Genomic DNA, 20,029 nt, shown 5'->3' on the forward strand with positions numbered 1-20,029 from the left:
GTGGCCATCAGAAAACTAATTCCATTATTTGCTCGTTTAATTCCTTGTTTTGTCCATGTTACTATGGGGATTGGCTGCCTGGCCACGACTAGCAGTCTGGAAATGTTGTTTTTAAATCAAATAAGCCCAGCAAATACAGGCTGGTGTTTCATTCAGGGTCATTTTTTCTCTTCCTGTTCTTTATGGCCACAGCTTTTAAAACCTTAAAAATTAATGCTTTTTCCTACACTATTTAAGCCCGAACTGTGTTTGTAATGCAGCAGAATTGTGGCCATGTTCCAGCAATATGAAGTACTGTAAACTAAAGCTTACCAGTAGACACGTGCCAACCATAGCCAGCATGGGAAGGAATCGTCTTTGAAGGATCATGGACATTTATAGTTCAGGTATTCTCTTAAAATATTTTGTAATATGGACATATGTACTGAAGTGATTTGATGGACTTTGGTATTCGTTCTATCTTTTAAGATTACTCAAGGGGATGAGTGTCACTACAGTTTGCCGAGACGCGTAAAAGATGGAACTCTTTGCAACAGAACTTAGGTGCACTTAACTTTTTTATACTAAACTTAAAATTTAAAATGAAAAATTTAGAATAAAGGTTATTTTGGAAATTTGACACGGCCATGTTTATCTTGATTTTTATTTGGAAAAATGGATAGTTCTCTCCATGAGAAACTTTATGGTTTTGTGACCGATGATCATGTCTTTCCTAAGCATTTCAATGCATTGTTCGTCGACAATAGTTCCATAGTAGTGATTTAGAAAAGGTCAGGTCAACAGTTCAAGCGATGGGTGTCCATTGGCAGGTGGTCAACAGAAACAGCGGGACACCATATTTGATGATTACACTGTAACAGTTCAGACATGACGCTTTATGAAATAAAGTTATAATATTGTGGGTATGGAGAAAGACGTTTGTGTAAATTGTCCTATTGAGTAACGACACATTCAAAGACACAGCTCCGTAACCTTGATATATATCTTTTGAGTAACATTGTCCAAAACAAAAACACAAAAATAAGGCGAGCGGGGCAGGAAAAACGTGCCCAGTCCAATATGAGACTCCAATGTAATTTTAAAAAGTAGTACAAAAAGATTGGAACTTTTAAAAGACATCTTCATAGTAAAAGCGCTCCACAAAACAGCAAAGAAATAGTCGCCCTGGTAGCATCTGAACACACGGCACACAAGTAAAAAAAAAATATATGTAATAAAATAGTTAATCAAATAAACCCCATTAAAAAAAAAAACCCACAACATTATCAACCCTGCATATACCAGCAAACCATGGCTAAATATTTGATTGTCACAGCAAGTTTTCCTATAATGGTGACCTAGACATTTCTATGGAATCCCACCACCTGCTTCACGTGTGGCATCTGAAAATAAGCACACAGCTGTTGGCACAGACACCTGTTCCAGACCCAGGATGTGCTTTTCACTTCACTCTGAATCTTGTCAGCATTTATACAGCATTTCCTTGTTTTGTTTTGTTGTTTTTAGCAAAAAACAAAATTTGCATGGTGCGAGGCCTCTCAAAAGAAACTTCATAAGCCACGGGTTTTTGTTTTTCGCTTTTTTTTTTGTCGGCCCATGTGCCCAGTGGTTCCAGTTCATATGAAGTATTCCTTCTTCTCGGCCGAGGCCTGGTGTTTGTAGTCGTCGTCGTCCGGGTCCTCCCCCGGAGCCGGCTCCCCCGTGGTCCTGTAGTCGCCCTTGTTGTGGCAGAGATAGCGGTACAACACGATGGCCGCCACAGCTACGGTCACCAGGACGAGCACGATAACCACTAAAAAGATAAGGGGGGGAAAAACATGACGGTTTGGAGCTGTGACAACTAGGGGGGATGAAAAGAAGAAAAAAAAAATATATATATATATATTACCTCCGACTATGGTGGCGTCCGTATGCAGCGGGACGGGTGTTGTTGTAACTGGAGAAAATTAAAACGGGTACATTAAATGTTTTAAAACGCAAAGAGAGTGGATGGTGTCAAATAGCCACTTAGAGACTACGTCAGCAAACCAACACAAGAAATTCAGCTGTGGCAAGATGTCATCAGGCAACTGCTTAATATGCTCCCAAGAGTTCAAAAAGACAAAACAAAACAAGCTACCCAGAAAGTAGTGTTTGGCTGGGAGTAGATGCTAAAACTATATATTTTTTTAAATATATTGCACCTGTTTGGGACATTCCATCCAAATTTAAGGGGAACTGTAGACCAATTAGGTGAGTTTCCATCAGTTGGGTTCACTAAATTAACTGTCTACCCAAATGTTCATCCAACAATTACATCGTGAAGCTGTCGACAAAACCGCTATCGCGGTTCTGTTTGCCCGGAAGTAGACGCACATTCTGACATCTCCCGCCAACATGCAGAACCAAAAAGCACGTTTTCAAGAGTGTGCACAAGAATCGCAATGGCACCTGATTACAGGTAAGTCCCAGAAAATAAATAAAGATTATAATGATAAAATTAATAATTATCTAAAAATGATGCAGACGGCTGCTCACCAACGATGGACGGAGTGGTTGTCATGTTGAACAGTAGTGAATCTATAAAAAAATGAAACATGAAAAGCATTAGACCCAGAATCAGGAAACGCTGCGGACATTAATAACCACAGAAGCCGCCGTCGAATATGAAAACGCATCAACATGTCATTAATGATGTTGCAAATGATCGACACCTTCTGTCCATACCCAGTGGTTTTACCTTAACGTAAGTTGCGAGTGACACGTATCGATCGCGCACATCGTTTCCCCAAGCCTGCTCGGGCTAGTTGCCGTAGCAACCTGGTTGGCGTCTTTTCTAGCCGGATCTCGGGAACACCTTCATCCCGGAAGTTAGCCGGGCTCGTTTCCCGAAGTGAAAATCCTGTTGGTGCTCTTGAATCGAGGCTTTTGATTGTGAGCCTTAATGTGGCAAACATCCAAGGTAGACAATGGTCTATGCTCAAGTCCATATGATTTCCATCTTTTTTTTTTTTTTTGAAGAAAAACTTATTTTATTTGTGATGTGAGTCACAGTGTGTGCGTCACGCTGGACTGAGCTCCAGTGACTTTTCCATTGTTTTACGACAGTTTTTTCGTCACCATCGGCGAGTGAATGACTGCTCCCACAGAACTCCGCGCTGGTTTACGTTTCGTTTGCCACGGAGAAACCATGATTTTAACGCTTGTAAACAATATAAACGCTATAATAATGACGAAGTTCAATTCAAGGAGAAGCGCTAAACTGTTGTTAGGTTAGAAGTCGTTGGAAAGATATCCCCAATGGTAGTTCCGGTCCCCGCCCGGTCTCACCTCTTCGTAACTATTTGTTTTGGGTTGGATGTGTGCCTCCTTTGTGTAACTTTACGTTGTCAAAGACCTAACAAACTGTAAACAGTAAGTATGTCTTGAGCTTCGTGTGCCCCCCCCCCCCATTTCCCCCCCGTGAAGGATTACCACTTGGCTCAAGAATCGCAATGGCGCCGGGTCACAGGTGAGTCCGGGAAAATGAACAAAGCTTAAAATGATTAAAAAAAAAAAAAAGGAAAATAACGAATAACAACAATTTCAACAATAACAATCCCCTCTTGAAATGAAGACGCTCCGGGTGCGTGCACTTACCACGAATGGACGCATTGGTTGCCATGTCGGACCGTGGCTGAAGTCTCTAAAGAAACATGAAACGTGCGGAACGTTACCACACCGGCTACGGCCCCACGCGCATCTCTCAACACGTGCTTTGTTTGGGTGGCGATGACGTCACTCGAGCCGAATCAGCTGACGCTCCGGTTTCGGTCCCTCGGCGTGGAAGCCCGACGAGAAACTCCCCCCCTCCCCCTCCCCAAAAAAAAGCTGTTTGCTTTTGTATTTCAACGAACAAACCCGCTCTCACCCCCGCGTGAAATCGTTGTAAGTTGTTGGCGACAAAGAGCAAACAAACAAGCCGAAGTGAAGACCGGTGTGTGTGTGTGTACACACTTACCTGCAACAATGGCGTATTCGCTCCGCAGCACTGGCGGGTGTGTGTGTCTTTATCTAACTAACTATGTGTTGTTAACGCACGGAGAAACTATACAACGGTGACAGTCTGTCGTGCGCTTCATGTGCTCAAGTTTTCGCCCCGGCGTTCACGCCTCAAAGTGACGCTCTTCGTTTCCGCTCTTCTTGCCCCTCCCCGGACCCTGATGTCGTCGCTGAAAGCGGGTGACGTCACGTCAGACCCCCCCCCCCCTCCTTTTTTTTTTTTTTTTTTTTTCAACGGTCCTTTTCCAGCAAATACAACCAATGAAAACCTTTCGAGGGAATCTTTTATTGATTACATTTCTCGGGCACAATACATTATTGTTGCTTTTTAATTTAGCACATCAATTCCCTTTTTGTCATACTCGATCGCCATGATTTAAAGTGGTAATCCGTAAAATGATTTGTCAAAAAAAGAACAATAATAAAAGTCCTATAATTTACATGTATCCCATATCTATCTATCGTAATTGGCCTGGCATCACTGGACCAATTCGCAAGTGCGTATTGATCTGGCATCTCCTCTCATTTTTGATTTCCATGAGCCGTTACCAACAGGCGCAGAACTAAATGTCTCTGGACGCCATTGGATAAACCTACAACCAATCAGAGCAACGAAACACGTGTGACGTAGCTCTGAGCAAGTGAGTTGGTAAAATTAAACTTTTACCAAATCCTGTCGGAAGTACGGCAAACACACCTTTCTTGTCAACAAAAGCTTTTCAGAAAATATACGTCCAGCTCGTTTAATACTGCGACAGCGGATTCAACAGACTGTTCCACGTCAGCGGCAGCCATCTTGGTAAGGTGCGTCAGCGGCTCTCCTCTGCACCGTCATCGTATCAAACTCGCCCCATATTAGACAAACTGTTGTGATTGACCCTAACCCTCTGCAGAGCAAATGAAACATGAGCTGCAGGTTGGGCTGATTCCCAGGCTATATTTTAAGAAGATACCATTTGCCTATTTGCATTACGCATGTGCTTCTCTATTTGCCGCTTTCATTGCCGGTGGCGGGGTCCGCCTTTCCCAGCATAAATACGCTGAGAAGAGAATACATTTGAGAAGAGCCTTTTCTCCAGACAGTACTTTTTCTGGCAATGCAAAGTCCAGTTTATGTCCGGTGTCTTCGACGTAGGACATAAAAACGCCCCTTCTACCTGTACTGCATAATGCAAATTGTAAAGCGGCAGATGAGACTAGAACTACCTAATTCTGTGAAATCACACTAACATTGTACACTGCTAAAAGTAATTATGATTATTCACAGTGAAACAAATAAGTGGGGAAGATATCACGGTATATTTACAATTGATTTCAGTGAAAGTGAAGCATCTTATTCATCAGCCAAGAAGTTCCATATTCTTTCAGTTGCAATGCTGCTTTGGCTCCGTGTATTTTCACCTTCACTCTTTTCTGAGAATTCTGGACGATACTGGGGGGAAAAAAATCAATAAAAACTGGGAATTAATGTTTTGTCAAACTTTGAAAAACAAAACAAGGACAAGGATTAGAATAACATGGTTAAAAAAGCCAACCTTAATCTTTGTCACATTACACATCTGTGCTTTTTGGGTCTTGTGACTCTTGGTTTCCTAACGGAGCACCCTGATTGGCAGAGAAAATTAAGAGAGAAAATTCAATACAAAGGAGAATAATTTGTGATGCAAGATATGGAATGGCGTGAATGTCTATGTGTCAGCTGCGTCCCAGCCCAAATAACCAACCTTCTGAGGGACGCTGACGCCCTTCAAGCCAGAATCAACGCAGGAAACGTCACCGTTCTGTAGTCCATTGGATTGCGGGATCTGCGATACCGGGCTCTCCCCTTTTTCCTCGATGTACAGTGTGCTGTCGCCCACCGCAGAGAGCTGGAGCTCCAGGCTCTCGGAGTCTGAGGCGCCGCCCGGCTCTGAGCTGCTCTCGCTCAGGGCGAGGCTCTCCTTCTCCCCCTTGGCACCGGAATCCAGCGGAAGTTGCTGTGGAGGCTCTGGCTCAGTCCCTAGGTTTGCGTCGCGCCGTTCTTCCTCCTCTCCGTTCCGACCTTCTCCCGGCCCCAGCTCTTCCGCGGGAGAGTTAGGGACGTCGCTCTGAAGGGACTCCCTCTCCGCATCCCCGAGCGCCGAGGCAGGGCTCTCCAACAGCACAGGCGTCGATCCCACCGTACCGGTGCTGCTCTCCCTGTACAGCGAGCCGCTGTGGCCGGGCTTGTCCGGAGACCTGAAGCTGGACCTCTGGTGGCCCGGCCTGGGGCTGTAGCTCATGTGGAAATCAGAAAAGCTGGTCTTCCACGACTTTGGGGACATCAGGGATCGTCTCTTCAGAGAGCCATACCTAAAAATATATTGTGACAGAAATATTTTTGGGGGGGGGGGGGGGGGTTTCCCCTGTGAAAACAAACCAAGCACCTCTCCCTATGAATGATTTCTCAAAAACAAATCTCCCTGACTAATCTCTAAAAAACAAATCTCTGACTCGACGGAGTCAAAGTCACCGAAATAACCTCACCGTTGTAATCCCTTCACGACAAACACCTTATCTGGGTGCTGCGCCTGGAGCTCCTTCATCACATTCTGCAAGTCTTGGTTCAGCTAAAAAAAGATCATGAAATAAAAAGAGAAACACACAACAATGGGTGCGGTGTGACGTCCTATCCGGGTGATTGACAAACACTCGTCCTCTCATACCGTGCTCATTTCCTTATGGAAGATGTCTCGCAGGGTTGAAATGGCCGAGAAGACAGTCACGTAGCACCCAATACGACTGCAAGAGGAAGAGGAGTATTTAAAAATATTAATGACGGTTGTGAACGTGATTTCGAGTCAAACCAAAACGATCCGCCCCCTATCCTCTCCTGTTTCCCACCTCTCGTTCAACGCAGGGAACTCGCCCTTCAGTTCCTGGTTGATGCCTTCATATATGTTTTTGGCAGCGTTGAGTTCTTCTTCGGCCTGAACAACCAAACACACCGGGGCCATTTAGTACATCCGTAAATTTTTCTCCGAAAATACAAGCTGGAATGACAAACGCACGCCACTTATCTTTCCAGACCTTGACTATTTTGATGTCGTCCCTCTTCTTAGCGGTCTGCAGTGCCTCTAAGTGGTGCCGAGAAGAATCATAGTCAATGAGTTTCCTTCCTCTTTTGGAGATCCTCTCCTACGGTTCAAGAATTTTCAATTCGATTCAAGATTTTTGATGAATGATGAATGTTATCAGAATATTTAAAAAAGACAGAACAGGAATTAAGGCAGAACGCAAAACGATGCGTTTCCGCGTTGATCGCGTGTGTGTTTGCAGTTTCATTACTCGAACATCGGGGAACTGGCCCATGTAGGACTCCATGGTGCGTAGCGCCTGGTCCGACAGCTTCACCTCATAGTCGTTCCACAGAAGGTCCTCACCCTTCAAAGACAGGCGTTAAAAGGAAATAACATTTTAAAAAAATGTTTTTGGCGATTTGTAAAGCAGAGGGTTTGGGTGGTGTGTTTTTTTGTTTTGTTTTTTTTTGTTTTCGGTTAACGCTCAAGTCTGACCTCCACAATGGCACCCAGGTCCTCTTCCCCGACCCAGTCCGTCTCGTAAGCGTCAAAGAGGGACTGGGAGAGGCGTCTGGAAGCTTCACGCATGTCTGCGGTAGAGAAATTGAATAGGTTTACTCGGGATGTTGCTTCCCAGTGACTTGGGAGGTCACAGGTGTGCAGAATGTACCGTACAACACGTCTCCAAACACGGCCCTTTTTCACCTCTGACTGCGTTCAGGTAGACCTTCAGGTCCTTGTGAATGCGGTTTCCATCGGTCTGCAAATGGACAGAACTTGTGTTATCGTGCAACTCGAGGTGAATTGATTGTTGGATGATTTCTGAGCGTAGCCACGGGGCAAAGCCATCACACCGCGGTTCAACAGGTCGCCGCGGGACAAAGTGTGAAGTTCTGTTTTTGGGGGGGTGATTACCTGCTGGTCATTAAATCTTTGAAGCCAACTGTCAAATTCTTCGTCTTTGGTCTCGATGGTCTTTCCCAACCTTTGCAAAACCTGTCAAACAATTAAATGGTTCAAATGAAGGATTAAATGGGGGCTACAGTTTTTTTTTTTTTTTTTTTTTATAGACTTTGAGATAATATTTAAAATAAAAAACATATTTCTAATAGAATGATACCTTTTCCTTGCTTCTACTCAGTTGCCTTTGGACTTTTTTAGTGAAGACTCCTGCGCCGCTTTTTGGACTATTTCCTTCTGCCATGATTTTTTTTTTTTTGCTGTGTCACCTCTGGGCCTATTTTTTGACACCAACAGATGAAACAAAAACAATCATAACATGCAGTGCGGGGGAAAAAAAGGTACATTTGTGAAAAACGAATTTCCTTGAAAGTGGCAACCCATAAAATCATCCCAGAATTCCATTTGAAACTGCAACGTTTGGTTTTTTTGTTTGTTTGTTTTTTTTCCAACATCCGGCGGTACCTTTGTCTTGCCTCTATGACGGTCAAACTTTCTTAAATGTTCAATATGTGTCTCTTGTGATTGATGGATTTTAATTTGTTTTCGTTTAGTTATTTTATTTTTATTTTTAATCTCTTGGGGAGGTGGGGATATCGTTTCTTCTGAGGATGCTGTCATTTTTTGTGAATGTTCATTCCATATCGGTTGTTTCTTGACAACCGATATGGAACACAACACAACTAGCGACCCGGCTGGATTTCACTCCCTGTCAGGGATGGGCGGTACCGCAAAATTTGATTTCGATCCGATACCAAGTAATACTAGGGAAGAAATCACCGATATCGATACCAATTCCGGGAATTCCGGCTCTTTTCCGCGAGCCAGATCATTTGGCTCAGCTCAGCTCAGCAATAGGAGCCGACTCTTTTGGCTCTTTATTAATTCCTACTACTGGCTTTTATATTTCTGCCAAATTCAATGTTTTTTCATTATTCAATGTAATTATACTAAACCATATAATTACCAGAACACCTATGTAGACATATCTTTGCATTCATGCATTTATTTTCCTGCCATTTCAATTTGTGCAACGCAACATACAAAAGCCTCACCACACTCGGCTCTTCATGTTATTACCAGGGCAAGACGTTTTCTGGATCGTGTTAAACAAATACGTTATTATTTACAAAAAGAAAGGAAAGAAGATGAGACGGGAGGCGGCTCCACTCGTTCACAAAAGCCGGCATCCATACGGGCGTGGTGCGGAAAGGATCTCCCGCTCGCCACGCGAACAGTGACCGGCGTCGAGCCGCCACAAGTGAGGAAATATATATATATATATATATGTAGACTTTTAAAAAGGAAAGCAATTTTCGTTTTGGAGAGAGAAACTGATCCCTTTTTGGCATTGATTCCTATTGACGCGAGAATCGATCTTCAAAGCGAGCCGTGGTATCGGTAGTATCAACACTGTTGGTATCGATCCGTCCAGCCCTACTCCCTGTGCCATGCCAGACCGGAGCATTCCTGCCGGGAAAGGCGGACCCCGCCACCCACACTGAGAACAGCGTACAGGGGAGCAAATGCACAACGGAAATATATCGAATGGCATTTCCTTACCAAGCGCCATCTGTAAAGAAGTATCAAATACCGGGGATTTTTTTTTTTTTTTTTACGAAATAATGTGACGGATTACCACTTTAATTGGACTTGTCCCATGACTACAAGCCCCAGGGAGCTTAACTCGAGCCACTCCTACTGCTTGGCGGAGCGGGGTGAACTTCCACCCTGGCACTTTGATCGGGACAGAGGGCCGGGAGAGAAAGCCGAGCGTGCCGCTGCACCGGGAGCTGGACATGACGGCGACGGGGAACACTCTGGTTAAATGTGCGGCCGTCGACCTGGCCGTCCAGTGGCTCTGCTGGGCCGCGGCCGCAGCGTTGAAGAGCGAGAAGTTCTACGACTTGGCAGGTAAAGTCCTCGTCAACGAATCATATCTCCGTGTCTAGTTTGCACACCCGCGGGGTTTACTGTTTTTTTGGGGGGTTTTTTTCCGGGTCATAGTCCGTCTCCTCGTTTCCCCGTGAAGTAACAAATGTTTATGTGTGTTTGATTTATCGCTCTGTGCTCGACTAGCTGCTCTGGTCCCGTGTCGCCGCGTCCCCGGGGATGGACGCAGGGTTCATGTCGTCGGATCTTCATTAGAAATCAGCCTCTAACCCCGCGTAGGTAACGAGTGCGAGTCGTGCGATCGGTGGAAAGCGCAAAACGCGGCTTCGGCGGCGCCGCTCCGAGAAAACGGTGACGTTCGTTCGGAAAAGCGTCTGTTACGGAACGGCGGCGCTCCACCAATCAGCGTGCGGCCACCACGTCACGTTCTTTCGGCTCCAGGCAGGCGAATCGTCGCTGTTCAAATTGACTTTGGGGCGCGGTTTTTAAAATGATTATAGTTTTTATAGTTTTTTTATTTTTTATTTTTTATTTAAGGTCAATTTAAATTAAAGACGAAAGAGTTAACCCTCCCAAAACGGCCACGCCTGAATTTGACCGTCTTGGACATTTCAGACAAAGGTTATCCACGTTATAACGGAGAGAAATGCCACAGTCACACGTGATGATGATGATGATGATTATTATTATTATTATTATTATTATTATTATTATTATTATTATTATTATTACTTTGATTTTTCAAACTCAATGGAGTCTGATCAATCAATAACCACACGCACATATTGCAAATCGATGATCAAATTGTTCATGGTTAATTCTGTCTCTTTGGGTTCACTTACCTGTGCGTACCGGCGACTTTATTTGTAATTGGGGGGGGGAAAAGAAATGAATCACCTTGACAGTCCCCTTGAGTGTGGCTCCTTCAGGTCCTCAGCGCTGAGCTGCACTCGTCCCGGCTACTTTACTCTGAACTTTGGAATCAAATTGTCTTGCGGTTTTCCTGGGTAAACGATTTATTGAACCTGCCTCGCCCTCCCACAGCAGCCGTTGGCGGTGCCCGTTCCTAAAGGGGCCCCTGCCCTGGCTGTCTCTCCTCCTCCCTGTCCCTCAGGATCTGGAACATTCATACTGCTTGCCCACCTGAGTCGTATTTGGGGAGGGGCTGCACACGTTCGCCAGAAGGTGCAGACAGGGTTGGTGACGGCGTGGGGACTCAGGTGAGGAAGGCTCCGTGACCTCCGTCGACCCTAGTCGTTCTGAGCCGGCTATGTCAGTGGTTCCCAAAAATGTCTAAAGTAGTGTACCCCCTCTGGGATCTTTTTTTCAGCGGAGTACCCCCTTCAATGGCATTGGGAGAAAAAATTAAATAAATTAAAAATGCAAATAAAAACAATCAATAATGTACTGTATGTGCATCTTTTTTATTTTTATTTTTTTTCTTCTTTTTTTTTAATGTTTTTTAAATTTTCGGAGTACCCCTCTTGAGTGTCTAGTTTATTTTCAGTCTAGTTTAAAAGTAAGTTTTATCCTGCGGTTTTGGGCGAGCTGAAGATAAAGAAGGTCCTTGGCCGGGTCAGCGTTGTGGAACTAAAGAATGGCAGGCATTAAAGTCGGGTTAATGAATAATTCCTGAGTGAAGCCTAACGAACATTGTCCCTTTTCCGCAGGTTGGGGACATTCCTCTTCATGAGAATCCTGAAGGACGGCCAGGATCGTAGGTTCAATGGCGTCAGAGACAGCCCGGGGACTTTCTTTGTTTATTGGAGTATCCAAGGTACCTTAAAGCCGAGGTGGTGTTAAATCAGTCGTGTTTCTGGGTCGTTGTACACATTTATTTTAATGCTGTCGTATGTTGACGGACTAACTAAAGCTTTTTTTTTTTTTATTTTAAGCTGTGTGGGTATTTATGACCCTCCTGCCCACTCTAATGCTAAACAGCGAGAAGGGAGACGTGCCTCTGGGGATGAGGGACTACATTGGCTGGAGTATTTGGGGCCTTGGCTTTGTTACGGAGGCTCTTGCTGACCAGCAGAAGTGGCTTTTCAAGCGCAATACAGAAAACGCTGTAAGTAAATCTAGCGGACAACCGGGCGTGACCTCACCTTCGGTCGGAGAATCACCAAAACCCTTGTGTCCCTTTCAGGGGAAGTTCATCACCAGTGGACTGTGGGCGTACAGCCGACACCCAAACTACCTGGGGGAGATCCTGCAGTGGTCGGGTCTCTGGCTGTCAGCCTCCTCCGTGATGCAGGGCCCCCAGCACCTCAGTGTGGTGTGTCCCCTTTTTGTGTGGTTCCTGCTTCGCCACGTCAGTGGCATCCCCATTCTAGAGAGGCAAGCCATGAAGAAATGGGGATCGAATCCGGCCTTTCAGAACTACGTCAAGAACACTCCTCTTCTTTGGCCTTGCTTCTAGCGCTGACATCTCAAACAGAGGTTTTTCCATGAATAAGTATACATTGGAACTTTAATCATTCTGTATTTCATTAGAGCTCCAGCGGTCTACTTCAATTTTGTACAGGATACGTAGTCTTTTATTAAAGATTATTTTCTGTCATGATTTTTGAAGTTGTTAATGAAATAATAAATCATTTCTAATGACCAGTTTTAAGGTACTGGTCAACATATTTTATTGAGTGTTACGGTCTTAATTCATTTGCATCATTGAAAGCCTCAGATTTTGTTGTTTGTCCCACCAATTTTGTCTGAGGCCAAATGTGCGAAAAATCCGGAATTGTAGTGGATCTTGAACTCAGCCATTTAGAAAGGCAATGGACTGCGTGTCCCTTTCATTTGAATGGTAAAGATGTGAAAACGTTTTTTGCACCTCAGTGAAAATCACTTGCAGCGTGATCAAGTGCGATTAAAGAAAACAACCTTGCTTTAACAAATATTCGAGAATAACTTGAAAAAATAAAAACAGACAACACACAAGTGAAATGTCAAATGTATTTTACAAATTTGAATACAAAAAAAAAAAAAAATGGGTCTGGTAGGAAAATAAAAATGCCACAAATTCTACATCTAGTTTTTTTTCCCCCCAACCAAGTCAATCCCATACAGGACTGCTGCAAAGAGAACCCCATATACTGAGCAAAGCGGTCCGGCACGTTTCTCATCGGTCACTACGTTCTACAAGTGAACATGGTTCGCACAGAACATTTTAAATCAAATTATTTTTCATCCCACTTTGGAGATGTCAGTGAGAGCGGTACAATAAAAATAAACACTTGCCTAGGTGCAGTTAAGCAGCCAACTACACAATGCAGATTAAAGAACATTTTATAAATCTGATTATATACACACAAGAAAAACATAAAAACTAACATGACACTACGTGCTTTGTGTGCAACTAAGTTTTTAACTGAAATGTTTGTCGGTTCTTCAACCTCTGAGTGATACATGAGTTGAATCCTCTTGATTAAAATTCCAAGATGTAATTTTGTAACATTTTAAAAATGTTAAATTTCAAAGGGTCTTGATTGAGGCTTTGAAAAGCCTTCCATGCTAGATGAACACAGACCAAACACAATTTAGTAAAAACAAAAGGAAAAAAAAAAAAACATTTTACAAACAATGAAAAAAAGGATCAATCTAGTGAATATTAACACATACAGGTAAGATACTGAAAGGTGTTCTGAGCAGAGAGGAAGACGAAAATTGCATATATATGTAGTTATTGAATAATTGCATGTTTTTTGTTAGAACTGAGAAAAGAAAAAAAAGATATATATATAAATACATGGAAGAGGTGAAAAATTGCCGCACGGCTTCTTTGGATTACTAGAGGATTGGAGATGCAAAAAAGTTCCGTTGCTGAACAAATCCCACTGCTGATTTGCTCTTGCTCCCAAACCTGCAACACAGAATTACATGAATCAGATCACAAGCCAGTCAATCCAAATCAGATAACCGTTGAGCAGCTTTAAAAATTACATTCAGATATATGTGGGCTCTCAAAGACAGAAGTCAGCCATATTGTTTGTATCTGGAACTAGATACATTCATTATTTTTCCTGTTTGCTGTACCGACCAAGCTCATTTGTGCCATTCCACTGATGTTTTCATGACATCAGCGGAGGCAAAGATTTAAAGGTTCATTGGAATAAACAACTAGAGCCAGCAGAGCTGAACGGGAGAAAATGACGAGTATTTTTATTTTATTTTTTGCTCCTGCCACTCCCCACGGGTGCATGCAGTGTTGACATTAAAAGATAGACTAAGCACTCGCATCCTTCTCGGGCAGCGATTTCTCCCGACACCCACTTTTAGAAGTTGGCAACCACCAGGATGGGGTGGGGGGGATTGTTGAGGAGGGAAAAAAAAAAAGCAGGAGGTCATCACATGTACCTGGGTGTCAGGGTGGACTTCATGCGCTGGGACAAGGAGCTGGAGGACGGGGTCTTGTACAGGTGCTCTGGCGTGGTGAGCGGTCCCAGCATGCTCACTGAGTCAAAACCCAAACCATAGTGCTCAGACATGGAGCCAAACGACACACAATTCTACAAACACATTGATAAACTGATCATAGTTCATTTATTGTTTTATAAGAGCTTCTTACCTTTCATATCGGGAGTAGAATAGCAGTTTGTGTTCGCAATGATCATGTGATCCTTGTTGGCATGCTCGTTTTCCACCAGAAGGAACTGGTTCCAGAATGCGGTGGGCAAGGACAACAGACGCTCCATAACCTGAAAGAACCAAGAAAAGATTTCAAGATATTGCCTCATCTCAGAGCTGCGCTCACAGTGAAGCATCCTCCTGCTGGGCTTTAAACTGGCAGGAAACCCAAAATGGCGAATTGGTAATAGGGTTGCAGCGGTTAAAGGTGTTCCGACATACACCGACTATATTACTTGCCCACTGCCCCCCACCGTCGTTTAGCCCCCCTGCCCCCAATATAAATAAAACCCATTTTGTTTATTTTCGCATATCAGCGCCCACGTTGATCATAAAATAAAAACAAAAAACGGTCAGATCTAGATCGGGACCTGTCTCCCTCCGTGCGCAATTAGCGCCCGTGCATAACGGGGACACACCCCCGTTGTAAGATGATCGGTGTTACCCATAACACTGGTCGTGAGATTATTAACTGATGGGAAAAATCCCCCACCGTGGCATCCCTAATTGGTAATTATGTAAATAGTTCGTTGCTACACAGTCTCATTAATCAATGAGAAATATCAAAGTCTATGAAAACAAAACAAAAATAGACGGCCAATGGACGACAATTTATATTGCTTTGTCTTCATATCAATTAAACACATTATAACGCATCTTGATTTGTTTTGTTTAAACCATCTCAACCAAGTATCCATACAGTTAGACAGGCTACGTTGTAAATTGAAACAGTTTTAGCAAATCCTAAACAACTGATTTGGAGTTGACTGTTTTGTGTGGCACCTCACCTTGGGTTGCCGCTTGGTGTCCTGCAGGATGGTCATGGGTTCTGGGTTAGGAACTGCATGACCCACGATAGTGGGACCAAACACCCGAGACAGGTTGCTGATATCCATCTTGGTCACCTCACTTTGAGCAACTCTAAAAAAATAAAAACAATTCAATTGAGAGGAACGGGGACACATGGAGATTATGTATGGAGAACCAGATCTAAAGGTCTTCTACAGCCGTGTTTCTCTTCTCTCGGTGGGTAATCAGCAAGTAATGTAATGCAACACTGGTAACGTCGGCAACCATACAGTGGGGATACCAGCAACGATCTGTGGCAGTGAATGGTTTGGGTTGTGCTACAACTCAACCGCGAGCCGCACAGAGCAACGACTGACCTCTGGAGGTGAATTGCCAGGAACGCCAGCGTGTCCCTGTTGGGCTGTGGAAGATCACCTATGGTCTGGTATAGCTGGGCAATGCTATTGTCATCATCTGGAATCTCTGAGGGAAATCAATACAAGCTCTTCGTCAGGAGAGAGAAAATGATGAAGCTTGAGACAAGGTCAAAGATTATGACAAGAAAATATCGAAAGGAGAGAAAAGCGAGTTAGTCCTTGAAAACAACAGCACAGCACACTGCGCAAAACCACCATTACGGCCTTGAACACCCTGTTTTGCAATCAGTTAGAAAACACAATGAAAACAGTGTTATTGCTTTTGTAGACTATCCCAAAACAAAACTACAATAAAATGAATGAAGGTTCATACAAGGAACTGCCCCCGACCCCCACACATACCCGCTGCTTCCATGAAGGCACGGACGAGGCGGAAGGTGAGCAGGGGCTCCTTGAGGTTCCTCAGGAAGTCCTTGAGGAGGCCGGTGATGGCGTGAATGTCCTCCACTTTGCTGAGCAGAGGAACACTTTTACTGCGCAGGAACTTCTCCTTCAGCTCCTTCACCGTGCGTTCAGCTCCGGACAGCCTGTACAGTCCAGTCTAGACACAGACACACACTCGATTAACCTCCGAGTTCCCCGTCACAATCCCTGCCCTGCAGTGATAATCAAGGTCATGCATCAAGTATATGATACCAATATGAAGTCCCACGGCCAATACACCATTTCATGACCACCAAGCTACAATTAGCTGTCACCTCTACGGTGCAATAATGAAGTTTGTGATTATGTCCTATCTGACTGTTTGATATGTTGCGTTATCTATGACGGTTCAAATTACAACCCACAGAAATTGTGCCGATGCCAATTCCACAACGCATTAAAATTCCACCCAGTTCTCCCGAAACCTATCCTATGATGCTTCCGCTCTGCAGAAAATCCTACTGAGCGCAGCAGCATGAGGCGTCTCCGTCGCACCGTGGCTGCAGCAGAGCTCAGCTGCCTTGCAACCAGGTTCAAATTATCTGAATCTGCTGCGCGTCTGGACCCCTCCCCCCAGGGAAAACTGTACGGAAACACTTGTCAAATTATATTTTTCTTTAGCAGAGATAAAAATTTAAAAAAACATATTCCCATCTACACTGGTAAAGGCACTGATTCAAGCACAAAGACTAGAATATCAATCTATCTGATGTAGAACTAGTACTTTTTCAGCGAAAGATAAACACAACAAAAATCTGATGGGAAAATAGTAAAAAAATAGTCAAAATATAATAAAATAATAATAAAAATAAAAAAATAGTCATAAAATGTGATTTCAAGCCGTGTCAGTTTCAGGTAATTTCAGACCCTGTCAGGAACCAAAGAAGACAGATCATTTTATAAAAACAGAGAGGGACGGTTAAAAAGTTAAAAGCAGCGATTTAATTGTCAAATAATCAAAGTCAAAGCATTGGAAATTATAAGTAGACATTTATCTACAACCCCAACAATACATCACAAATTCTGTCTTTTTGGTCTTGATGTTGCAATCCACTTTCCATCACATTTGATTGTAAAATTAAAAAAGGCTGAAAACAAACAAGCCTCACCTCACACAGGCCCCTCTGCTCGATCTCATTGACACAGTGGACCACCAGGGGTGGGATCATGGGGGAGGTGGCCGAGACGTAGTCGGCTATCACTCCCTGGATAGACACACAAGACGGAATACATTTGTGTTTATTAAGGGAATGTTTAAAAAAAAAAATTTAAAAAAAAATAAAAAAAAAAAAAAAAAAAAAAAAAAAAAAAAAAAAAGTGTAACAGCAGGCAAGCACTGCCGGTGAAATTAACCAAGAACCCTCCGTTTCATACCTCCCCGATCCTGACTGGCGTGCCGCCCATGTTGGGGATGCACGGCAGGGGGCAGCGCTCGCGGCACTCGGGGTGAGTGACCACGCGGCAGTCACGGCACTTCAGCGAGATCTTCCCGAACTTTATCCTCTTGCCACATGGAACGCAGGACTCGGGCTTGATGACCTGAGGTGGGATATAGACGGGGCTTAGAGGCGATGGACTTAAAGATACAAATGTGCTGTAGTCCGCACAAAGAAAAAATACCATGATTTGTCTAAAAAGTCTTATTACACAGTTTGAGCTGCAACAGTAGTTAACAATAAAAACATTTTAAATAACAGTTACATTTCCCCTTTATTTAAATCTGTATTTCCATCACAAAAACAGCCTTTTACCGTTTTGGAGACAAACTCGTGAAGGCGAACACATCCGTTGCCCTGTGGAGTTCTGGGCTCTGGCATTGCCTGCTCTGGCTTGGCTGGCTTCAAACTATCCACAGACTGCACGGACTCAGAGTCCCACTCCATACCAGCTGAGCAGGGGGAGAGATGAGCAACAGCTTAGGAGCATGGCACGGGTACACATACTCCTGAACACACACTCACATACATGGAATCTGGAGTCGCCATTTCAATGAGTATCGGCTGAAGCAAAAACTCTCACCAGTCCTTCGCTTGCTGCGAGTCCAATAAGGAACGGTCTCAATCGTAGAAATTGCTTCAACTGGTCCTCCGTCTGCAGGTACAGTGACTGTCGTTTTGGCCACAAGAGACTCATTTCCCTGTAACTGTAAAACAACAATCAGGTGAGCCAGTAGAAATGCCAATGCCTCACAAACAGAGTCTGAGCGTCATCCCTCACCCGCTCTGACTTTCTTCCAGTTGAGCGAGACCTTTTGGAGACAAGTGGAGGTCCATCCACGTGGTTTCTGGAGGAACGCTGCAATCAAACAGCAAACATTTTTTTTTAGCCTGTATCCAGATTAAACCTGGTTTGGAAATTCACATTTGAGGGGGGTGAAAGGTCACCGCCGGTGCGCTTACCCTCCTCTTCTTGAGCCGCACCGTTTTCAAGACGGAGGAATCCCAGTCCTGCAACACGACGGATTGAGGTAAGCTTTTCTCTTTAATGTTCCATGAAATTATTTATACACCTTTACTGTATATTAAGAAGCTCACACGTTCATTTGGTGAACAGTAGGCTGGGGCAGATTTATGATTTAACAACGCCGATTGACATTGATGACAGACGATTTTTTTGTTTTTTTTATTTGCCAGGAAAAATCCAAGCAATGAAACGGTGTAAGTGCAGTTTACCGTCTTCTGAAACTGGAGCGGAGGGAGGGAGGCTCTCCTCCTCCCCGCTCAGAACTGTCAAGTAACCACTGGAGATGATCTCACTTTCTCGCTCTCCCATCCTGAGACTTTAAGAGTAGCAGGTGCTCAAAGAATAAAGTAAAATAATAGGTTCCTCACAAATATCTTGCTCAGACAATCGCTACCTCGATGACCAGCCACACATACCTGCCACTCAAAATGCACATCTTGTGATAATAATAGAAATATATTATAAAATATATTATATTTTGTTTTTTTCCCCTTCCAGACTGCGGTGCATGCCAGCTCTCCTGCCTTTCTTTTTATTTTAGATCAATTCATTTTTGTTTGTTTCCCACATGTATGAAACTTTTTTTTTTATTAAACACAACTGAGTTAAGGGACTGTCTCGCTCCATCCCGTTCCAAAAAAAGAGCCCTGCATCCCCACTGTCCAGACACACGTCTCCTCGTTGCTATGGGACTTCATTTAGTAAAAACTCAATGTTTTTATCCTGCACTTCTGAAACGGGGAGACCGCATTTGCCAAATCACATCACAATCTATGGCCCCCTGATAAAATTGTACATTGGCAATCGCTGCCCCACAGCGATTGCAATATTGGACAGTCGCCCAACCCTAGTGTACAGCGCTTCGGATCTCAAATGTCTTTTAAATGACAAAAATGTAAATTTAAGATTCAGAATTCTAGATGATGTTCAGAGAGGGACGGGGGCTTACAAGCGAGTCATCTGTTTTATCGTAGCTGATGTCCGACAGGCAAGAGCCAGACTCATCAATGGTGGTCAACCTACAATGGAACCCAAGAAAACCATTGGTAAGTCAGTAACAGGTACAATGACAGATATCGGGAAAGTGAAACCACAGATGATTTGCTGGATATGCAGACAATACTAAGTTGTGTACATCAGTTTGTGTGTACAACTTGCTTTCGGCTGGTGTTGAGGGTTGGCAGAGCTTGAGATCGTACATTGAGGAAGGCGAGCGCAGAGCGCTGCTCCTCATTCAGTTGGATGCTGTTGCTGGAGCCCTCGCTAATCAGCAGCTCCTTGATCAACTGAATCTGACGATCCTGTAACATAAAAGACAGAAATAACTTGGTGAGTAATATAAAAATACAACATGGTTGTGGTGGGGGTTGTTGGCAATACAGT

At 43.8% G+C, this 20,029-nt stretch overlaps 4 protein-coding genes across 6 annotated transcripts in view; 1 reads left to right on the forward strand and 3 right to left on the reverse strand.

Annotated features, from left to right (window-relative positions):
- Positions 1-968: 968 nt before the first annotated feature.
- Positions 969-4,142, reverse strand: LOC307241464 (uncharacterized protein). Of its 3 annotated transcripts, none has more exons than XM_080015583.1 (5): positions 3,980-4,142; positions 3,619-3,664; positions 2,518-2,559; positions 1,889-1,936; positions 969-1,792 (listed from the first exon to the last, which is right to left on the reverse strand). In XM_080015583.1, the coding sequence occupies exons 2-5, from the start codon at positions 3,641-3,643 to the stop codon at positions 1,617-1,619; spliced, it is 291 nt and encodes a 96-aa protein (XP_079871709.1). In that variant the 5' UTR covers positions 3,644-3,664; positions 3,980-4,142; the 3' UTR covers positions 969-1,616. The 3 variants fall into 3 exon arrangements, with proteins under 3 accessions (XP_079871709.1, XP_079871710.1, XP_079871711.1); XM_080015584.1 differs by having other exon boundaries at positions 3,619-3,703; XM_080015585.1 differs by lacking the exon at positions 3,619-3,664.
- A 253-nt stretch (positions 4,143-4,395) lies between these two features.
- Positions 4,396-8,262, reverse strand: bin2a (bridging integrator 2a; the record flags this gene model as incomplete). The annotated part of the gene is made up of 12 exons (XM_080014779.1): positions 4,396-5,452; positions 5,556-5,625; positions 5,745-6,351; positions 6,526-6,608; positions 6,705-6,780; positions 6,883-6,968; positions 7,069-7,176; positions 7,327-7,422; positions 7,554-7,648; positions 7,764-7,818; positions 7,974-8,054; positions 8,179-8,262. 11 exons carry the CDS (start codon positions 8,260-8,262, stop codon positions 5,572-5,574), a joined length of 1,425 nt encoding a protein of 474 aa, XP_079870905.1. The 3' UTR covers positions 4,396-5,452; positions 5,556-5,571.
- A 1,478-nt stretch (positions 8,263-9,740) lies between these two features.
- Positions 9,741-12,474, forward strand: LOC307241495 (uncharacterized protein). Its single transcript, XM_080015629.1, has 5 exons — positions 9,741-9,932; positions 11,026-11,131; positions 11,582-11,688; positions 11,807-11,979; positions 12,058-12,474. The coding sequence occupies exons 1-5, from the start codon at positions 9,818-9,820 to the stop codon at positions 12,328-12,330; spliced, it is 774 nt and encodes a 257-aa protein (XP_079871755.1). The 5' UTR covers positions 9,741-9,817; the 3' UTR covers positions 12,331-12,474.
- Positions 12,475-12,589: 115 nt separating this feature from the next.
- racgap1 (Rac GTPase activating protein 1) overlaps positions 12,590-20,029 on the reverse strand; it is an 8,434-nt gene continuing 994 nt past the window's right edge. Inside the window, exons 4-17 of the mRNA XM_080015628.1 lie at positions 19,805-19,947; positions 19,596-19,665; positions 18,583-18,630; positions 18,401-18,478; positions 18,203-18,326; positions 17,935-18,071; positions 17,558-17,722; positions 17,293-17,388; positions 16,103-16,301; positions 15,701-15,806; positions 15,323-15,455; positions 14,476-14,605; positions 14,265-14,361; positions 12,590-13,770 (exon numbers count right to left, since the gene is read on the reverse strand). Coding sequence (XP_079871754.1) covers positions 13,698-13,770; positions 14,265-14,361; positions 14,476-14,605; positions 15,323-15,455; positions 15,701-15,806; positions 16,103-16,301; positions 17,293-17,388; positions 17,558-17,722; positions 17,935-18,071; positions 18,203-18,326; positions 18,401-18,478; positions 18,583-18,630; positions 19,596-19,665; positions 19,805-19,947 — 1,599 coding nt within the window. The 3' untranslated portion in view covers positions 12,590-13,697. The remainder of the gene's footprint in view (positions 13,771-14,264; positions 14,362-14,475; positions 14,606-15,322; positions 15,456-15,700; positions 15,807-16,102; positions 16,302-17,292; positions 17,389-17,557; positions 17,723-17,934; positions 18,072-18,202; positions 18,327-18,400; positions 18,479-18,582; positions 18,631-19,595; positions 19,666-19,804; positions 19,948-20,029) is intronic.

Source organism: Zeus faber (genome assembly GCF_960531495.2).
Source record: "Zeus faber genome assembly, chromosome: 15".
NCBI lineage: Eukaryota > Metazoa > Chordata > Actinopteri > Zeiformes > Zeidae > Zeus > Zeus faber.